At 37.8% G+C, this 21,761-nt stretch overlaps 3 protein-coding genes and 1 non-coding gene across 5 annotated transcripts; 1 reads left to right on the top strand and 3 right to left on the bottom strand.

Moving 5' to 3' along the window:
- The first annotated feature begins 684 nt into the window (after nt 1–684).
- TRNAI-AAU lies at nt 685–758 on the top strand. The gene has a single exon. It is a non-coding gene; the product is annotated as a tRNA-Ile (tRNA).
- Nucleotides 759–1,412: 654 nt separating this feature from the next.
- Nucleotides 1,413–11,710, bottom strand: LOC120013409 (cullin-4-like). The gene is made up of 17 exons (XM_038865200.1): nt 11,331–11,710; nt 9,971–10,086; nt 9,527–9,873; nt 7,886–8,066; nt 7,594–7,716; nt 7,231–7,518; nt 5,717–5,842; nt 5,477–5,578; nt 5,336–5,389; nt 4,187–4,293; nt 4,039–4,099; nt 3,813–3,944; nt 3,558–3,695; nt 3,341–3,421; nt 3,069–3,149; nt 2,885–2,965; nt 1,413–2,042 (listed from the first exon to the last, which is right to left on the bottom strand). Exons 1-17 carry the CDS (start codon nt 11,638–11,640, stop codon nt 1,929–1,931), a joined length of 2,442 nt encoding a protein of 813 aa, XP_038721128.1. The 5' UTR covers nt 11,641–11,710; the 3' UTR covers nt 1,413–1,928.
- Nucleotides 11,711–13,551: 1,841 nt separating this feature from the next.
- Nucleotides 13,552–17,485, bottom strand: LOC120012383 (uncharacterized protein At4g18257-like). Of its 2 annotated transcripts, none has more exons than XM_038863794.1 (4): nt 16,912–17,485; nt 14,669–14,992; nt 14,047–14,208; nt 13,552–13,955 (listed from the first exon to the last, which is right to left on the bottom strand). In XM_038863794.1, exons 1-3 carry the CDS (start codon nt 17,187–17,189, stop codon nt 14,049–14,051), a joined length of 762 nt encoding a protein of 253 aa, XP_038719722.1. In that variant the 5' UTR covers nt 17,190–17,485; the 3' UTR covers nt 13,552–13,955; nt 14,047–14,048. The 2 variants fall into 2 exon arrangements, with proteins under 2 accessions (XP_038719722.1, XP_038719723.1); XM_038863795.1 differs by having other exon boundaries at nt 13,552–13,868; nt 16,912–17,484.
- Nucleotides 17,486–17,831: 346 nt separating this feature from the next.
- LOC120012382 (urease accessory protein G-like) lies at nt 17,832–20,996 on the bottom strand. Its single transcript, XM_038863792.1, has 6 exons — nt 20,711–20,996; nt 20,228–20,288; nt 19,679–19,880; nt 18,786–18,907; nt 18,594–18,698; nt 17,832–18,131 (listed from the first exon to the last, which is right to left on the bottom strand). The coding sequence occupies exons 1-6, from the start codon at nt 20,968–20,970 to the stop codon at nt 18,048–18,050; spliced, it is 834 nt and encodes a 277-aa protein (XP_038719720.1). The 5' UTR covers nt 20,971–20,996; the 3' UTR covers nt 17,832–18,047.
- Nucleotides 20,997–21,761: the final 765 nt, after the last annotated feature.

Below are 21,761 nucleotides of genomic sequence, written 5' to 3'. Positions count from 1 at the left end.
ATGTATCTGTGATTTTTTATTTTTTTTTTCGTTTGTGCTGAATCTTCTTTGAGGAGTTTCTTCTGTGTGTATTTTTGTTTTTTTCGATCTTTGGTCTTTGAGTGAGAACTTCTGACCTAATTTTATGGAATTCGGGTGAAGGAATTCTGTTGTGATGGTTAAAGAATAAGTAACTGGGGAATTTGGATTAGATTCCAGGTCTTCATGATGGTGTTGAGACCAAGGAATGGGTAATGCTTGCTTGAACAGATCAACATCACTATTGCTTGCAGCCTTGATTGTTAAAAGTCTTTTTGAGAAATAAGAATCGTCTTGCTTTGCGAGAAAAGAAAACGGTTATATATTTGTCACTTACTCATTGTTGCAGCCAAGTCCTACGAAATCTATAAGATTGTTCTTTCAGTCCTCTTGGGTGGTTGTTTAGTACAGTTTGAAGGAAACGTTAACAACAAAGTAGGCTTTAATTAAATAAAATAATGTGGTAGATCTCATCGACTGGCCTATTAGCTCAGCTGGTTTGAGACCTGCATGGGCCTGCCATTTGATATTTTTACTATATGTTTCCTAACCCGTTTATTCTTTTTAAAACATGAGTCCATCCTCAGCCCAACAGACCAACAGTATTTGTAAGCCCAATAGATTTATCAGTAATAATATATTAATTTATCAAAAGCAGACGCAACTGGCCTATTAGCTCAGCTGGTTAGAGCGTCGTGCTAATAACGCGAAGGTCGCAGGTTCGAGACCTGCATGGGCCATTTATTTATTTTTATTATGGATCTGCGCTATAAAATTTTTTAAAAAACAAATTGTCAAACATATGGCCCAAGCTTAACAGAATTTGTAAGCCCAATTAACTCTACTTTATCAGCCAACAGGGGCCTGCAATCATATCTCGTTGCCCAATTTGAATTCTGAGGCCCAATGACAGTGCCAGTTCTCAAGTACTATTGAGTTATATTAGATATGGCAATAGAGATTATTCTAAATATTCAATAAATTATTTTATTTTTTAAACTTTTTTATATGAATGTGCTTTTAACAATCTGAGCTCAAATTTTAACATCTCTTAACAAGTCGACCCGATCTCAGTATTTTCAAACCCTACAAAGTCGAGTTCGGCTCGAACCCGACAAAAATATGACCAGCCCAAGCTAAACAAAATTTTGGCATAATTTTATTTTTCTTTGTGCCATAAAAAGAAAAAAAACAATATGGCACTCCATAAGGATATATATATATTGGGCATGCATACTACAAGTAATGTCAAGAAATAGTGATTTCAACCCCATCCTGTCCCTTGTAGCTGGGTAGCACATTAGCGACTTACATTCTACCAACATTCCGAGGGCACGGGCCGATAGACCGATCCTTCGGTCCCTCCCCAACCGAAGAAATAGTGATTTCATAAAGACAAAAAGAATATTCAAGTGGATATAATCGAACCAACATACAGACAGGAATGAGAAGACGCAATAGGGTTGGAAGCTTCAAATCACCAGTTTCACTCATTGAAGAAATTAGAACATCATTACTCCGTTTAAAAAAGAATAATGTGCGAGCTCGAAACATATAAAAACTGCTCTTCAACCCTTTGCCTCAATGCATGGGTGAAAGTTCAATGATTGATTTCCAGTCCTCATCAGACTTCAAAGATCAACAGCACCAGCTTCTTTCGCTCTGTAATGTTTTCTACATTCTTCCCTTTTCAATTACCAGTTATTCAAAGCAACTCATTACTCAATTGTACAACACCAGATGAAGCGTTGAACCAGTTACTGAATATGCTTTACACAGCACTGATGCAGCAAAACTTGAAAGAACTGAGAGTTTCTTCTGTACATAAAATCTTGACAGGAACCTCCACCTCTTGTAGGAGCCTGAAGTTTTTTCCTGATTTTTACAAGGGAAGATTTAATGTGACAAAACTATGCTAAGTAATTGTAAATTTGGGGGTTGTTCTTGTCCCGCTCCAGGTACTCCCTGTCAATAAGGCTTTCGATTCTTTTCTTCAAATCAGTTGGCTTTATGGGAAATTTGAGCTGTAAATTACAACATTTACGTCAGTTTGCTCCAAATTACTCTCAGAATTGTAACATTCCGTGTGTTGATATAATCATTAACACTTTCTATAAGTACAATATCATTAGACAAGGCGCATAGAAATTAAAATAATACTACTATTCATAATAAAATCGGAACAGTTATGCTTGGTAGCATTAAGAATGAGAATGACAAGCTTATCAAAAAAAGAATGAGGATGAGAATGACGATGAGAATGAGGATGAAAAAGAATTACACAATGTGAGCCTAATGGTATGAAAGAGTGGAAATCAAAATAAGAAAAATGTGAAAATAACCATATTATTGATAATGAGGTTTGTCCTAAAGACACTTACCCCTCTTGTTTTAAAAAGCCATTCACAATTTCACATCACTCCAAGTTTAAGATAACGTACATGAACCTCCCTCTTCCAATTTTTTTTTTTTAACAGAACAACTAAACTTTCTTTATTCTCTTCCCTTCTCTCTCCCTCTCCCTCTCCCAACTCTTGTCCTCTTTCTCCCTTTGTTGATAACATTTGCTTAAAATTTCTTATCCTCAAAAGCGCCTAGAAATTGCATTCCAAGGATAAGAATGTGGCCAGTCAATCAACTTGGAACAATGCCCTGATGCTACTAGGCAACTAATATTCTGTGGGTAATAGATGGAAATTTTCTCCCCTCCCCCCACTTATGAACAAGGCTAAACTTCGGAAATAATAAAGTAAGAGAATTAGTCAAGTTGAATCATCGCGTCCACTATAACGTAGGTTTGTTCATGAAGTTGCTTCCATGGATGCACTTGACTAAGCATAAAAATTGATTGCCAATGAATTCTTACCTGCTGAAATAGTTCAGTTATCAGAAGGGTGTGACTTAGCACTTTCCTTGTCTTCATTATACGAACAATGGCAGCATCAACCTGAAATATAGAAGCTATGAAACAGATCCTTGCCAAAAGCAATTCAAGGTTTTGTTATCAATCAGCTGCACTATTTCAAACAGGGAATAAATCAAGCTAAAACCTGATATTGGCGATCCTGAAATACTCTTTCAGTAGTGCTTGTGTTTTCCTCTACTGTTTCTTTCATCTGAATTGCATTTACCTGATTCCAAAGAAATATTGAATTAAAGCTAAAACATTATAATAACCAAAGTAGAATGCAGGACCGCCTAAAACGGAAAACTCATGAGTTACACAAGTGCTCTACTTTCATTTCACTTTCAGAGAATGTCAGCTTTATGCAATTCAATGACGACCTGAACCTGCAGCTACCAAAGAAAAGGATAGATTTACCTTTATACGAAAGAGTTGAGCAATAAATCCTTCATTGAACACAAATGAATCATCATCCTCGACATCCCTCCCTTTGGGCAACTGCAAGACATATAATGCAGGTAAAGGAGATGGGGGATTTCTTTTTCTATTTCTATTTCTATTTCCTCTATCTTTGGGATGGGAAGGGGACAAATTGAAAAGGCACTGCACATCATACAATCATACAACCACAAACCTTTTGCAGGACACGAACTTTTCCACATGCAAGAGACTGCAGGGTCCTCCTCAATTCAGTGTCCTCTATACCTGTAGCATCCTTAATATCTTGAAAGCTAAGCTTTTGTGCATCATTAAAGAGCATCAAGATAACAGTCTGGGGTATGCCATACAAAAGCACACATGAATATTAGGGCTCTGCTTGTGAAGCCAACATCAAGAAAACAAAGACAAAAAAAAAGGAGGGATTTTGACAGATCCAAATGAGATCCACCTGAAATAGGGAAACTGCCAGCTCCTTTTTACCCTTGGGAAACTCTGCTTTCAATACACAGTGACCTAATGAATTTTGCCACATCAAGCGCCTCCCACTGTACTTGCTTAAGTAGAATTCCTTGAAAATATCCTGTTGCAACAGCAGAACCAAAGCATTAGACAATCAATATTGAATATTTCTCACCCACATAATCTCCAACACTCATGATGTATTTTATGCCAACCTGATAGACATTCAGCTCATGAGGAAGCCTCACATCCATAGGTGGATACGTCGGCCAATACCTGCAGTCAGCCAACTGAATCAAATATGAATTCCATAAAAATGCAATTGATCTGCCTGGGTTATGATAACATACAGTCTAAACCTACCCTGTTGTTAAGACATGTACACTCATCTCAATCCCTGAGGGAAGCTTTGTCCTGGCCTGAGATGATTGTTTGAATGATTCATTTATTTCCTTTGACAATTCAACATCCTGTAGAAGTGTCATAAAAGAATTGCAAAATATTATTAAGAATGGTCACTTCAAAGTCACTATGAACATTCACTGACTAGAACAAGTTCCATAGAGAGATCACAAACATGAAGAGATGAAACTAGGCTCAACAAGAGATCTAACTCTACTCAACCCAAACAAGAAAGTCCAATTGATACTCGTCAAAATTTAAACGGTGTAATGGGACATCAACAAGCAAAACAAGTAATGCTGTGACGAGGAACAACTTATTAGTGAGTGCAAGCAGAATTAATGGAACTTGAGTTCCATGCCAACACAAGAAAACTTTCCAATCAACGTATATAAGGATTAAATCATTTCACAAAAGAAAATGATCATTCAAGTGCTAAGTTGTTGGGTCATGTGACCCTTCTTTTTTACAATCATTCTTTTGTATGGTTTGGTTTCATAGGAGAACATGTAGCCCAGTGATAGAATTGCAGGGATGCAACCTAGAGGTCACAAGTTCAATTTCTAGAAACACTCTCTACATATTATGTAGGGGGTAATATCTACGTACATCCTACCCGACCCCGACCCCGACCCCGCCCATTGCGGGAGCCTTGTGCACGGGAGTTGTTTACCTTTTCTTTTGTATGGTTTCCTTATTTACAACGCCTAAGGCATTGCATGAAGTTATGCTTCCAAAGTTCCATGTGAAGCAACCAAAGAGTATACGATTGAAAATTTCGAAATTATTAGCTATTCTATTCTAAGTAAAAGTAAACATAAGAAATCTTTCTATCGAATCATAAGCCACAATCATATGACATAGTTTCTCCGTTCAAAAAGAAAAGGTGAAAGTGAAACCATGAAAATTGCACTTCCACTTAATTCCTGAAAGCTGGATTTCAATTTCCACAAAAAGGGCTTACTTTTGCTGTTTTCATTTATCAAGAAGACGAAAAGTAAAGCAAACAACCATCATATTCCATACTAAAAGACCAAATGCAAAAGGCATCAAGCCATCAAATACAATTCCAATACAGCAAATTGGCTCAAGAGGGATAGACATCCTGACCTTAAACATTCCTTCGAGTTTGTTCGTGAACTGACTGCCACACTCGGTCTTCAGCTGCATCAACAATTGAAACTTGTTAATGACATAGCTAGGCAATTGTAGACAATATAACTACCATGATTTTTTTTTTCTGATACTAACCTTGGAAATCATAGATTTCTCTGCATCTATAGATGCACTCTTTCCCAACAATAACCTTTTCGCAAGATCCTTCTTATAGAAGGCTTCAAATATATCTTTGCCCTTTATTAACAAGAAAATTACGAAAGAACATTACTTAGCATCTAGTGTTGAAAAAGCCAGAGAAAAAACATTAACACAGAATAATTAACAGCATATATGGCACTAAAACAGCTATCCACACAACATTAAACTTATTACCTGAATAAACCTGAATAAAACCATAACCTTGTCAAGTGTACACTCCAATTCCTCTTCAGAAGTACCCTTATTTCCAGCACGGAGCTTCTCATCCAAAAATTTTGCAATCAACTCTGCAGGCTTGTTCTATTAAAGAAAGCACGAGATGGGTCTACCAGTCACAAAACTTGAACAAATATTATTGTTTTTTTTTATGAAAAAGAAATATTATTAGATGAATAGTAATAGCTGTCAGACAGAGTGACTGTAAGATTAAAACTAAATATAAAATAGAATTGACATAAATGCTAAATATTGAGGACAATTTTCCAGCCTTTTAAATAAGCACACAGAAAAAGTTATCTTTCATGGAATAGTTAATAAAATCCTCTATAAAATACTGGAATGATGGTTTTGAAGTTCGCACCTCTAAAAGTGGCTATGTTAACTGGCCACAGTAATGTCACTAGACTATACTTTTTCCATCTACGATTCTTCTTGTTCAGGTCCAAATACTAGATCAACAAGTTTGATCACAGTGGGTGAGTCTGGATAAGGAGCAGATCCTTACCATTGTCTGTTATTTCTTGAGTTCAAAAGATTTATTTATTGGTTTGGATTCCATTACATGAGACTAAACCATAATCCACTGCCATTGCAGCAACAAAGGGTTTTTTTTTTTGGGGTGGGGGGGGGGGGTGTTTGGAGTGGAGAAGGGGTTCTCAGTTTGGTGAAAGGCAACAAAATTGCAAGTATAATCAATTGCATATCTCAGACAACATTAAATCGGTGCCCTGTTTCATGAAACATATGCCTCCACGGAACATAAGGAGAACAATGAGTATCCAATATTGAGCTTTTCCAACAATCAGTTTGAAAAAACAGAGTCTCACATTGAATCCCACATTTCTTGCCCATGCAATCGCATTGACATTTTTTTAAAAGAAGCCATCACATTGGCATATATGGTTACTATTCAAAGTCTAGTACTAAACATATCCATTCCAAAAAGAAAATGACAAGTATTTGCCGATCTATTACCACTTCCACAGTGCATCTCCAGCAGATGAATCCTCAAAAACATTTTCAACTATGAAACTCCAGTAGTATAATTGTATCAACCTCCAGACAATCCCCCCACCCATATGCTTTCCTGCCTTTCCAAATACGTTACAATTGCCTTAAAGAATTTTCCACTCTTCAATTTAAAATATTGACCTTCTCATAAGAAAATTCAATACAAGTCACCAAGGTAATTCTCGATTTGTCTCTTTGCTCGAGTTGTGGAAGAATAAACTTTACAGATTTGATGGAACTGCTTCGCCAGACGAGAAGTAAAACTTAAAGTTCCTAGAAACAGATTTTTCTATAAGGGACAGCAGCCACCTACTTGGTTTAGAAGTCCAGGTGCATAACATTATAGTATCTGATTTAGGGGCCTTGAGCACATTAAAATAAATATTTTCCTGGAAATCTACAAGGTTCCAATTTTACAAAATATAAAGAGAGAGAAAACAAGATAATAACAAACTGACCTGGCGAAGATTAATTAGATGCTCAAATGCATCTTTAACGGTGTTGCAAAATGCTTCATTATTAGAAAAGCTTTCTTCCCATATTGTGTCGAGAGAGGACTTGAATTCCAACAGAGATGAAACCATATCCTTGTCTTTTTCTTCATCCATGACAATACCCTGGCCAGCTCTTCGAATGTATGAACTAAGAGCCTGCCTCAAAGTTTCAAGGGCATTGACCCTAGAGAACAGTGAATACATCCTATGAAGGTCCTCAATTCGATGCCCATCCATCAGTGTCGTGAACCCCTAAATAAACAAAGTCATGATTACCCAAAGCAACTCAAGTACTGGAAGATATACAGATAGGGTGAAGACCGGTACCTTATCAAGAATGGCAGATATATGGTGTTCAAGAAGCTGCCTTTCAGCAGTTGCTATAAGTGGCTTCCTCGTACTTGAGTCCAGGTAGAGTAAGCATCTTTCATGTTCTTCATGCAACCTTAACTGAGAGTGTAGTTCACCAGAAAATATTGTCAAAATAAATGAATGAAACGAATACGAGCGGACCAACTCAATTAAGATTGAGATTAAGAAGATGCAACAAAGAAATACAACAGAAAGTTACAAACATACATCAGCGTCGATAACCAAGAAAAAGAGGAGACATATGTACCTCCACATGTTTCAAGTAGTCAGGAACATCGGCTTGCTGCATGTATTTCATGCCTTCTGCAGCATAAAATTCAGAAGTGCACTGAAGGAAAGGCTTCTCAAAGCTTTCTGAGTAAATTCCTAGAGCAGTAAACATCTTCAAAAGATGATTCAAGAGTGTTCTATCAACTGCTTCACCTAATCTGAAACACCAAAAACAGAACAATGTGAACCCCAAGATGAAAGGTGAGCCCACAGATGGAGCAGAAAAGCCCCATTAGGAAGACAATGGACTATAGAAATGAAAGTTTTTATTGATGATAACCACGCAGGGATTTGAAAAGAATCTGTTAACAATTACAAGCAAAGAGCAGTGCCATGAAGCATATCAATCAATGGCTTGAACTGATAAAGATGTTAAACTGAATTACTAGACATAAAATTATGGACGATATTTTTTTTGAACTCTATAATATAGGGAAGATGATAGAGTGACTGATGCAAGAACATTCCAACACCTTTAGTTGCTTTTTTAAAAAAAGAATAAATTTTCAAATAAACAAATGAGTCATGCGACACAGATGTGACTTTAATAAAATGAGATGGCTGAGTTATTTCCTTTAGTTCAGACGAATACCCAGAATTCTACTGTTACAAAAAGAGCTTATGAATAGACTTTTTTTAAGTACTGCAGCAGTTTCTGCTTTTCTCAACTTATGAAAAATTCCAGAATTCATTTCTAGCTCTTTTAGGCACACGATCAAGTATTTGACACAAACTGTATAAGCTCTTCAGGGACAAGAATGACTGTACGGAGGTAATGGAAGGTAGCAAGGAACCCTTATGTAAGGTTATGTTTCTGGGCGTTATTGTGTCAGGAGAGGTCTAAAAGGGACCCTTAGAAGGTGTCACAAATCAAAGAGAGGTCAGTGCCACAATTTACTGACGATGTTCGTAGTTTGTCCATTGGAGAAACAAGTATATGCTGTTCCTAGTGGCCTAAACCAGCTAGCGATAGCACCTGGATTCTACAGGTGAGTTGGAGACTTGGAGAAAAATGACCCTATGATATAGGATGAGATAGCTAAGGTTTTCTCACAAAGTCACGCTTTTCCAACCTGGAGGAATTGATGGAGGAGCATTATAACATGTTTAGCTGTTGTTTTCTACAGTGTTTTTTCTTTTTGTTTTCATTTTTATTAGTCTCTTCTTGTCAAGGACAAGGGGATTCAAACACCCTGACATAATAACAGGATGGTGAAGAGCGTCACCAGTGAATCAGTGGCACATCTCAGTGTGGTATACATGGAATCATAAGTTCCCTAAATCTAATGTGAGTAGCACTCTTGATTCTAAAATGACTATTACTTCCTTAAAGGAAACTAATTAACAAAGATTCTCACTTAAAATAACTAACCAAACACCACAATAACACTAGATAATAAGACTCAAGCTACGACCTAACGAATGTATTTGACTAAACTAGAGCCCATTTCAACAACATAGAAAATCACACGTCTGCCTCAGTCATACAAATACAAAACAACTAAATTGATAAAATATACATAATAAGAATTACAGGGTTTTCCCATTCTGCATCACAAAAGCAACTTAGAAATTCAGATATTTATGCTTAATTGAAGTTGAAATATTAACGGATTACCTTTCGCTCTCAATCATTCTTAAAAGTCCAGTTACAGTTTTGTGCTCAACTTCCGGAGACAAAGAAAGATGTTTCCGGAAAAGTTGCAAGCCCATGTCCCACAATGATCGCACATTTGGGGTTTGTTTCACAAATGTTCTATCAAGATACAAGGCTATACCGCGAATCATCAATATCTGTTCGCATATATCCTGCCAACATCTCTCAACAAGAGATAAGAAGACCACCAAATCAGGACTTTGACCAACCAAAGACAGCAGAGCAGCAGATATATGTGCTTCACACTCCTTCTCTATTCGTTGATAAAGATTTCCCCCCATCTTGTGCAAGCAAAGATTGTTGACAGCCTAGTAAAAAAACAACAGGTTCATCATGAGTTTAGCAAGAAATAATGCACATCAGAAAGCAACCAAATGAGAGAGAGAGATAAATAGTAGGATCTACCTGATAAAGCTTCTCCAAGTCACAAGAGTTTGGTTGCTTCAAGAATATAGCTTCAATAGCAGCCTTCAGCTTCGCCCATGTATCCTCCTCGAAGTTGGTGGGCAGCGTTGGTTTTCCTTCACATGAAAAAATGAACAATCAAACCTTTTTACTAGTACTAAAACTTTTAGACTTAATTGAAACCTTCATAGTTGCGCACTGTGCATTGGTATGACAAGTGAGGTGATATATCAATATTTGGGGTGAGGGGTTGGGGGGATTACATTTTTGTGCTAGATTCCAGAGAAATACACCTAAAGCCCCTATTAGTTATTGATAACTACTAACGTATTCTTGCTGAAGTTATCCAAGCCAACAAGAGCTCGCTAGTAGATTTCAGACACCATGCATTATCAATATGAGTCAGGGTCATGGACCCTCAATTTTTTTAAGTTGTTAATTTTTAAAATAATAATAGAGGTCCCGAGTTCGAGCCTCCCCCATCCCCTTTTCCTGTAATTAATAAAATAATAAAATAATAATAAAAAAGATAACCTGGGATTTATGCTTCTGCACATTACCAATACATCATTAAAGATATGAACATTTCAAAAGAAACTATACAAGAACTACAGGTCAATTGTCGCCAATGAAGGCATACAAATCAATCAACAAAAAATACACCACACTCACATCAGAAAGAACATAGACATGAAGCCAATTGTCGCCACTGAAGGCAACCTAAAGAACCAACAAAAACTACACTACACTCATTTCAGAAAGACCCACAACCCAGGATGAAGGGAAAAATAGTAAAGAGATCATCATGGATACCAGAACAACCATGTAAAATAAAACTTACTTTTTCAGAATGGAACTTGAGAATTACAATTAATAGCAACTAAACTAAAGAATAAGTGCTATGAAAATAAAGCCCTTGCTTTGGACAATGAAGAACTACAGCTCAAATTAAACTACGAGTCCTATGAGACTAAAGCCCTAGCAAAAATGGCTTAAATAATAACATATCAAGATCCAAAATAGAAAGTAATTCTAAGTGTTAAGGTATAAGCTGCACAGAATTCTTATGAAATGAATGCATCCCAAGCTCAATCAATTACTCAATATCCCCTACGTGAGAACTACTGAATTCAATCAGTACACAGATCCAAAAACACAAACAATTCTAAGCTCCGCCCAATTAATTAAACGCAAAAAAACCTTGATATCCAGCTTCCTTACATCAGTCGGGGAACAAAACCTTCAATTCCTAAATACGCAAAAACGACCTCCAAATCCCCCAATCCACGCGACTCCACAATGAAGTAACGAAAATGAAAAATGAAGACTAAATGAGTAAATGAGAAGAGCAGAATTGAACCTTTAAGGAGCTTAATAACAAGCTTCTTGGCGGGCTGAGGAGGGGTGGCCTTTTTGCGGGAGAGATTGGCGGCGGGAGGAGGGACTCGATCGTCGGGCTTGAGATCGTCGTCGATGGCCATAGAAGAGGGGTCAAAGACGACTTCATCATCGGCGGAAGCGCGGTGGTGGAGACCGTTCCTGTTGGAGGAGTCGAGGGAGCAGGCCACCGCCTGGGACTTGGCCTTCTTCATAGGGACAAAATGGGAGGTTGAGCTGCTACTGGTGGCGGTGGTGGTGGCGTTGGCAGAGCGTTTGGTGGGGAGAGACATGAAAGTGATGAAGGATCAGGAGGGCATTGTGAGTGAGAAGAAAAGCCAGGAAAATATAATCGAGGTTAATGAAAATTGGAGAAGAATACAAAAACCATAAAAAGAAAATAATTATTTTCAATTTTTCAGCTTTAATTTATATATATATATATACATTTCTTAACCAAAGCTTTTATTTATATATGTGTTTAGTCTCTAAGCCTAAATACTATATTGTTCTCAATTAAAAAACATATATTAAAAAATATATATATATGTATATATAATTGATGATACCAAAAATCACCTTCGAATGTACATGTCACATTGCCCAGGTGGCGAGCTGAGGTGATGAGCATGGTATAATTGAGGTGAACCAAGGTGCTTAGACGACAAGCCGAGGTGATAAATCAAGGCAACAAGCCAAAGTGCTGAGGTGACGAGAAAAAGTACTACCAAGGTGATAAACAGTTAAACACCTTTCCAACGGGTTGGCTAGGCAACCGAGGTGACAAATTGAGAAATGATACATGAGGAGTGGCCAGATGGTTCGCTCCGGGCAATGTGAGTGCCCGGGACCTGCTGTAATTTTATTACAGCAGGTCCCGTTGTAATACCCTTTATGGGGAGTAAAAAATTTTATTTTTATTTTTAAAAATCATAAATATATAGTATTTTTCATAACGAATCCAACGGTATATTTTTTGTTTAAAACAAAAATCAAATGCATCGTGATCAAAAACATCGAATATTTTGAGTTTATATCCGATAGTTTAGAATTGTCGTGTCTTTTTCATGTTGAATTTGATTTTTGTTTCTAACAAAATATATATCGTTGTGTTCGTTGCGATGAACACAACATATTTATAATTTTTAAAAAATAAAAATAAAAATAAAAATTTTTAATGTTAAAAATTGGTATTACTGTGGGACCTGCTGTAATAAAATTACAGCAGGTCCCGGCCTTCCGAGCAATGTGGCCGAGAGGAGAGCATCTTGGCAAGATAGAGATGCCACCTTGGAAAAACCGAGTGGAGTCATTTTGGAAGCCCTTGGTGACCAAACGCCAAGAGTAACCCAAAGTCGCGAAGAATACCAACTCTACTCAGAAAAAAATAAAATAGGATTCACCCTCCTCAAATTCCGTCAAAGAATCAAGAAGATATAGATCTTCTTATACCGAAATTAAAACTCTACAACTCATATATAGAAGGAGACCTCTAACTCCATATAAACAGTTCTTGTTTCTGCCAACTGAAGTTTTTTTTTCTGACTCTTTACAAAAGGACGATGAATTATTTTTCGTTTATGTACACAATATACCTTCTCGTTTGCTATTACCATAAGCTTCTGCTGCGCATAATTTTTTCATCTCTGTTACTTGAACCACCTACGATATGGTTGGTTTGGACTTTGGACAGATGTAGTGGTCCTGTTTTGCCATTGCCGATGGATAAAACCTTTTACTTGTTTCCCCTTTTGGTGTCTCTGTTTGTTTCAGTCTATGATAGGGCACTGCCTTGGAGCTTCTGGAGGTTTGGAAGCTATTGCCACAGTGAAAGCCATAACCACAGGATGGCTGCATCCTACTGTTAATCAATTTGTATGTGATACTCTTTCTATTTGGCTTTGTGGTTGATTAGTAATATGATAAACACAACATCATTTTTATTAGAATTTCTGTTAGATCTCTGCAGTTTTTTGACATCTTTTGTTAGTTGACATATACCGTTACATGAATGCAGAATCCAGAGCCTGCAGTTGACTGACACTGTCGCTAATCAGAAACAGCGGCATGAAGTGAACGTCTATTCATTTCACCGTTTTGCCTTGAAGAAGCATAATATTTATTCATTTATTAAAAAATTGAGGAGATTGTTTTGAATCTTGATGCATTGATTGATTGTTTTGAATCAAACACTGCCATCATTATTTGTCTTGAGACAAATTGTTCATGCACCAAAAATAGCTTCAACAATTGGAGATTTACAGTTATCTGTTCAAAAATAGTTATCATTCTTGGGTATATTTTAACAAAATAATCAACTTCAAGAGCGTGGAGCTTATGTGCAGTGCGGTTGAATTGGAAGTCTGGAAAACTATACTATATTTTAGAGAATCCGTCAAAGTGAAGCTGATGTGAATGCTGTCCCATTATACTGTCTTCCCACCAAGAAAAAGAAGTTCCTTCGCGCCAAATTGATGTGCTTGGTTGCCTCATTTCGCATCTCTGTCTCGCTCTCCAAGGTCTGCGTTGAAGGCACTGTCACATTGTCACTAAAATGTGCATGAGAAACAATCATTTCTTTAGACTAATTTGCACACAGGCAAAATGCCTGAGATGAAAGGGAGAAAGCAAGTGAAGAAATATCCCAGACAGCTTCAGCAGGTGAATTGTGTATTCTGGTATTAGGTTATGGTCTTCACCATCACGTTTGTTCTGCAGTTGATGCAGCTTTCAATTTCTCCAACTTTTTCCTTATATATGCCTGCTTTAGCTTCTCACGACGTGCAGTTGCCTGCTCTTCCCTGCGCAACTTGACCTCAGATGCCTTTTCTCTTGCTCGACTTGCCTCCACATGGACCTCCCTGAGAAAATCCATAACCAAAAAAATCAAGGAATGGACCTTTGTAGCGTGATAAAACCAGTCAACTGGACAAGACACTGAACCATGAAGTAGAAGACACAGCAAATGAGGGTGCTTATATTCATTGTTAGCTTGATAGTTGACTCACTGAAGTTTTGCATTTCACTGCAAATTCTTTTGTTCCTATGGCACAACAGATTTGTTGATCATGCAGTATCTTCTTTAACCATTGGGCCACTAGATTGCCCAGCCAACATAAGAGTAGCATATATAGTTGGTTACTCATATTATATCTTCTTTATCCCAAATTCTCAAGCCTATTTTTAGCTGACATATCACATGTCTATAATTCTGCATCAGCCAGGGCATGGTCAATTCATAAAGGCTGGCTTCATCCTTATCCCAATTAACAAAGATGACACAGATTCTTAAGAAAATCTAGAAAAGATTAGATGTCTCACCTCACAAAACGCTTGTGTTCATTATTGTCCACTATTCCAGCATTTCGGCCTGGCCCTACAGATTTTACGTTAAATAACACTGAAGCATCATCCTCAACAACTTCATCAGCTGGTGGTACCGATGCAAATGAACCATGGCCTTGTGGTTGCTCTGACTTGTCCTGCACAACGCTGCCCTTGCGGAAAAAGTCTACACAGTACTTCTCATTGTCTTCCTCATCAGATAATTCTCCATTTACTAGCTTCTCATATAACTCAGCCTTCCTCTCCAAGGCTGCATAGCTGGCTGACCCATCATTTACAGCCTTAAGCTCAAGCTTGTCCCTGATTTTCAAAAAACAGAAGATTATTCATCATAGCAAAATTGCAAAAATTCAGATTGGCATCCAAATTATTTTTTTTTGAAAATTATTGCATTGTACTACAACCAAGATTGCCATGACAAGAAAGAAGAAAGAACTCCAAAATGCAATAAGATTGCTATTGCGGTCTATATTCCTCAAAGACAAAGGTTTTTTTTTAAAAAAAAAACCTCCCGTGCAGAAGGCTTCAGCAGTGAGCGGGGTCATGAACTGACAAGATGTATGCAGTCTTCCCCTGCACAATATGCGGAGAGGCTATTTCCGAGGTTTGAATCTATGACCTCTAAGTAGCACCTCAGCAACTTCACCATTGAGCCACATGTTCGCTTGTAAAATAAAAGTAAATGACTCTGGTGCACAAGGCAAAGATGACAGAAAAAGTTCAAGAGGGATAAGATTTCTCAATTTTAATGCCTTTACCACAGAACATGGTGGGGGAGACTGTTAAATAAAAATGAGATTCTTACTTACTTTCCCAAATGAAATACAGCCTTTTATAATTAATTTCTCATCATTAATAACATTTATGTCAATGGTGTCTCAGTTAACAGCCAATTTCTCCACATTATGTAATCTCATAGACATTAATAAGTTCCTGATCTTTTCTGTTTGCATCTTCATGAAAACAGAAAAATTGGGCTGAAAGTTATTTTTTGTACTTTGGCTAACGTTTTTAAAACTGGTTTGTAGAAAACAGGGGCAAGTTTTAGAGAAATTAAAACGTGGATTTAAACAGCTTCCAAGAAAACAGGGAACAAAGGAAAACACAGAAGCCAAGCCCGCCGCTTAGTCATACAAAAAGCTCGGTCTTTTACTCTTTTATGAATAGTTAAACACACTACTTACTAATTGCAACAATAAAAAACTTAAAAGGTAGATGGATATAAAAAACGAAAAACTACACCAAGTCAATTGATCATGCAATTTGCCCTTAAGCACATCCTTGTAAGTTTTTAGCGAAAATGTAAAGCAAACCTAACAGCAGCTAAACAAGCTCAAACAAATAGGGACCAAATCCACAAGATTTGCTAATTGCTATGCAGTTCTAAATAATATCCTTCACTATGATTGTTTTCCACATGACAATCACCAGTCATCATTTAAGTATCAAAGTCTAGTATCACCACATCTGAGTTCTGAAACTCTAGCATAATACTTTTTTTCATCTATTTTCCTTTTCCTTTCTATGTAATTCTTCAGGAAGCAATTTAAGAAATCAGCATTGCTTGTTTATAGCCCAATGCTTCTTTTCTTCCAAATAAAAATAGATACACCTTTGAGGTCGTTTTGTTTGGGACTACCGAACAAGACAAAACAAAACAATACTTGGATCGCTAATTCTTCACATTGCAAAAAGAGAACGCACAATGCATTTGAGCAATTCTTATTGGTAGTTAATAACTTTCTAGGATTATATCTAAGAAAGATCTTCTCTTTAAGAAAAACATCTGTTCCCATTCTTCAACCATGCTAGCATGAAACTACTACCAGTTACAGGGCGCACCCTCATTGTAGCCTAAGATTCAGACATTGATTTCATTTTTGTTGGACTTCTTCAACTCTAGACCTCATCCACCCTTAACCGCAATGCCCTAAAAAGTACAAACTTATATAGCATGAAGGGAATTAAAGCATAGAAATCAAAATAAAAAAAAACCCCTCCTCAACTAACCCAAATTCAATCCTAATTCGTTCATTGTTTAAGAGACCTGATCCCAGCGTAATAGTGAAAACATAAAAACCTAGTCCAAACAATTTTCTTCACAAAACACACCCCTCACAATTTCAGTATTTCTTTTTTCCTCAAGTTTGTCAGCAACTAAACAGAAACTAAAAAGATAAAATTTTCTCAATAAGAGAAGAAAACGTAAAGGAACATACTTGTGAGCGCGAGCTAGGACGCCGGAATTGTGGCGAGAGAAGGAATCGTGAGGGGTGATCTTCTGCTTGGCGCGGTGAAACTCGACGTCAGGGCCGGCCAAGTCCTTGCTCCTCTTGGACTCCTCCTGGGACTTATAGAGCTGAGCCTTGAGCTCGAGTATGGAAGAGGCTCCCACACCCTCGATTGCCCTATGCTTCTTCGGCATAATCGAAGACTCCGTTAACCATCCCAGCGATTCCACCACCACCCTCCTCCTCTTCCCCTCTTCTTCCTCCATTTTTCTTCTTCTTCTGCGACTGAATTTTACGTAAATTGTACAAATAATTGCGGTCTGTGTTTACAAACTTCCACGAATGGTGTTCGCACTCAATTGAAATTCGGAGAAGAAACAGAGATAGAAGAGTTTCCGCTGCTAATTTTCGTTTCCGGATTGATAATGAGGTGGTTTCTCGGGTGGAGCCAGCGAAGACGAATAAACGGGCCTTCGAGTGAGTTCAAGTACCAACTAACTGGGCTCTGGCCATAAGATGGGCCAGAAAAAATTGGGTTCTTTCTCCATGGGCCAGCCTAAGTGGGAAACAAAATACTATCTACTTCAGCCCATAGTACTATTAGATCCATCGGCCCAGCTCAAAAAGGGTGGATGGGCATTAACTCTCTCTCCAAAAAAGAGCTAAATTGGTTATTAGGATCTCTGTAACCCTCTGCTCTTCAGAGTTAGTAATTTACCTCAATAAATAGTTTTTTAAGTAACCGAAAATGACATCATACACACTTGTCTTTTGGACATCCTATGTGTCTAAATTATGGTCGTCAAGACCGCACGCACATAAGTTCCCTACCAGAACGACATGATAAGTTGGACAAAGCCCAACACGTGGCTACAATCACCTCAATAAATAGTGTTATTACTAGACAATGAACAACAATAAGCAACATATCTGAAAATGGAAACCTTGGCTTATGGGATGGGATTTTCGTTTTCTATACAACTTGCAGTTCACAGACAAAGAGTCAAAGACAAAGGTTCACAAGGGGAACCGAGCTCAACCTAACTCAATTATAGCAAAATGCATCAGGATGTGCTTTAGGGAAGATAACGTACAAACAATTTAGCCAGCTTTTGCCTAGAAATTCAGTATTGCTTCTTCCCGGTTGTGGCTTCCCAAGCCTGTAAAATGTGGTTCACAATTTCCTCCACGCCAACCCCATGCTTCACCTGCATATATATACAAAAGTTGCATTAAGTACAAGAAATCTTCAGTTTTCCAGTAGCAAGGCCTTTGATATAAATCTCATGATGTTGGTCACAGGATTTTCCGCACGATTCAGATATTCCAAAACAGCAAAAGCGGATGAGAAGCCTGACTCAGAGTGCAAAATTTGAGAGTCATAAACATGGAAGATAACATCAACTGGTGGTGGAACGATAAAATACAAGAACTTCTGTGGGAATTCATGAACGGGGTGTTCCGTCCTATAAACTAGGAAATGCAATATATATTGTAGCTTTATATTAGCATTATGGTGCCTTTTTTGACAGCTTATAAGGGAATGAGAAAATTTGACACCCTTGTCCCAAGTATTGTAATAGTAACAAAAAAAGAAAATCTGCACAACACTATAAATGATTAAATTCCAAAACCTATCAGAAAATATATTTTGATTACACACAACCGACCTGAGCAAAGACAAATGGCCCTCCATCACGCATGCGGACAGCATCTCGTTCCATGACTGCCAAGTCAGCTCCAACTGCTGGTGCAAGGTCTGTTTTGTTTATTACCTGGTATAACGTAATCAGTATGCTAGACGACTACATTTCCAATTTTTGCAGATATTATGAGCAGCAGAAAAGTAGGAAATCACATACAAGGAGATCAGCCTGGGTGATGCCTGGCCCCCCTTTTCGAGGAATTTTATCACCGCCAGATACGTCTATTATATAAATGATGTAATCAGCCAATTCCCTGCTGAAGTTGGCAGCTAAGTTATCTGCAGTGAGACCATCATATGTATGATAATATTAAAAACCGGTAATAACTGAAATTCAGCCAAATAAACTATGATACTTTTTCCTTGATAAGGAATAAATTCTGGTAAAGGACACTCAGAATGGCACGGGTACATAGGATGCGTATAAGATATGCCACAGGGCTTAGGGGAGAAGGAACAAGTGGGGGTGGAAGAGAGAGAGAGACAGAGAGAGGAATACCTAGTTCTAAAAGAAAGACCATTCACAAATGCCAGAAAAGAAAGAACTGACTTAGTTCCAGGTGCAAACGAATGGGTGTTATTGATCAGAACATGATTAAGAAAAATAAGTTCTCCAGTCATCTATCGGCCTCAATTGGCCTGGTGGTCGTAGTGAATGCTCTTTGCCCAACAGGTCATTGGTTCAAGGGCTGATATGGGAGAGAAGAAGAGAGAAAAGTAGTTCTCCAATCATCTAAAAGTTTTCCTGCCTTTCAGGTATCATTCTATGTATAATCAGCCAAAGTTCACTCTTTAGTTGTTGGGAGAAATATCCAAGTACTCTCAGATCCGGATAACCACTCTTAGAGATGCTACTGCTTTGCATTACCCCAGGTGCTGTTGTTTTGGTCAATGTATATGCCAGAAGCCAAAGAGGATCTAAAATTTATCACAGTAGTTTAAAGCTGACCAACAAAGCCAATTTCTGACATGCAATGAGAAAAATATCAGTCCATTGTAGCATCACTGCAGGAAAAGTGCTTAATCAGATTTTTCATCCATTGAAATTACCTCCACCAGATTCACAAAGGAGTATGTCTGCTTTGTATAAGCTGGAAAGCTCCTCAAGAGAGCCAAGATTGATACTGATGTCTTCACGAATTGCAGCATGGGGGCATCCTCCAGTTTCTACAGCACGTATTCTTTCTCCAGGAAGCGCCCCATTCTTAATCAAGAACTCACCATCCTCCTTCGTGAATATATCATTTGTCACCTGAAGTAATGAAATTTCTTAATCTGTCATCCATTTGACTAAATATTGACATGGTGCATTAAAAAATGAGGAAAAGGGAAAATAACAGAACTAGATCATCAACACATATTAACTAATTGGTTTGCAGTACTCGATTTCAGGTATTAACCAACAGAACTAGATCCATTATTGGAGGGTTTGAGCCACAGACACAACCATCTACCTACATCAGTAGCTGTTACACAAAACTGTAACACGAATTCATGAAGAACTCCACAGAACTACAATATGAACTCATAAAAATTCATAATGATAACAGGAGCTTGTGAAACAAAAATACTCGTGCATTCATAACAGACTATACTTACTGCAGCAAGACTGTATTTGTCCCTTAAATACGTACACAAAGCCAGCATCAATGCCGTTTTCCTGTAAAGCACGAAATGGCATTTCATCAGTGTCCATATAGTTAGCTTGTGCCAGTTAGCAACTTTAATCTTCAGATTCAATAGTAAGATTTCGTCGTATCATATCTCATTCTAAGGCATAATTATTGTGCATTTCTCTATTTGCCTTACAATTTCAAGTTCAAGCGATAAAAGAACAACATTTATGTAATATTTACTTCATAGATTTTCGATGCCAGAACCAAGTAATTCTGGACATTTATCCACTATCACAATTTCCATAAAAGCGCTCTCAACCCAAAAAAAAAAGAGTTTCCATGAAATCAAAATTCCATCTTTAATCGGTGAATATGAAAATCGTGACTCATGAAAAAAACTTTTTCAACAATCAATTATGATAGCGATATTAATTTGAACGAAAAATTGAAGGAAATAGGATAATACCCAGTACCAACAGGGCCGCCAATACCGACAGTGAAAGCTCTCTCATTGAAGTCCCTATTGACGAGAGGCGGAGCTCTTCTGCTGAAGTACCCAGGCGAGTAAATAGGCTCGTGTGAGTGTGGTGCCAGCCCATCATGGCTATGGTACACCCTCCCGTCTTCACCCACCCGTGAATTCGTCGAATTAGTGTGATCTTGATGATGGTGATGGTGGTCATGGTGATCATGATGGTCATGTTTGTGGGGATCGTGTGAAGCCATTTGAGTGAAGACTGCAAGTGTGTTGACTAAATTGAAAGGCTTAAAATACTCGCTTGCTCGGCTAAACGTAGAGATGACGATTACGTTATTGACGAAAACACCCCTGATATTTTAAAATATTTACCTGTCAGTATTTTTACTTAAGTCGTTAGTATTTTTTTAACAAAAAATCCCTCCGGAGGAGGATCAGATGCAGAATGGAGAACTTGCTCCATTTTCCCCACTCTTTAGTTTTCATTTAAGAACGAATGTCTTTTCCGGCTCTTACTGTCCATCTTGAGAGGGGACTACTAATGCCTTCCTCTCATTAAATAGGGTTCTATAGTCGGCCTCGGATGCATACTCTATTATTTAACCGTTAGTATTTATTTTATGACGAGAAATCATAGACTAAACATCCCATACGCTTGGATTGTACAGTGTTCAGAGTGGAAAGTTGAGAACTTGGGGTTCCAAACTAGAACGATTCATCCACCACCAACTCCGCCACCTTTTAGCAGTTAGTAGCTTCGTATATATCTTTTCCAGATTCAGAATCTTATTTGGGATACATAGGCTGTGCCATGTTGTTGTGTAGATAATCAGTTTCTAATCTATAAATTACTGAATGATTGCTTGGCAAAAAGGAGACTCTTGCAACCTTGCTAATCTGATACAAAATCCGACGCAAACACACACACACACACACACATTCTCGTTATTTGCTTAATGACAACCCAAATTTTCCACTAAAACATACATGCATGCAGACTCCAACACTTGCACGGTCAAGGAGTTTCATGCATCAAAAA

This window comes from Tripterygium wilfordii, chromosome 13, assembly GCF_013401445.1.
Source record: "Tripterygium wilfordii isolate XIE 37 chromosome 13, ASM1340144v1, whole genome shotgun sequence".
Classification (NCBI taxonomy): Eukaryota; Viridiplantae; Streptophyta; class Magnoliopsida; order Celastrales; family Celastraceae; genus Tripterygium; species Tripterygium wilfordii.
The sequence above is the reverse complement of the archived record's forward strand: the minus strand, read 5'-3'. Positions and strand labels throughout refer to the sequence as shown.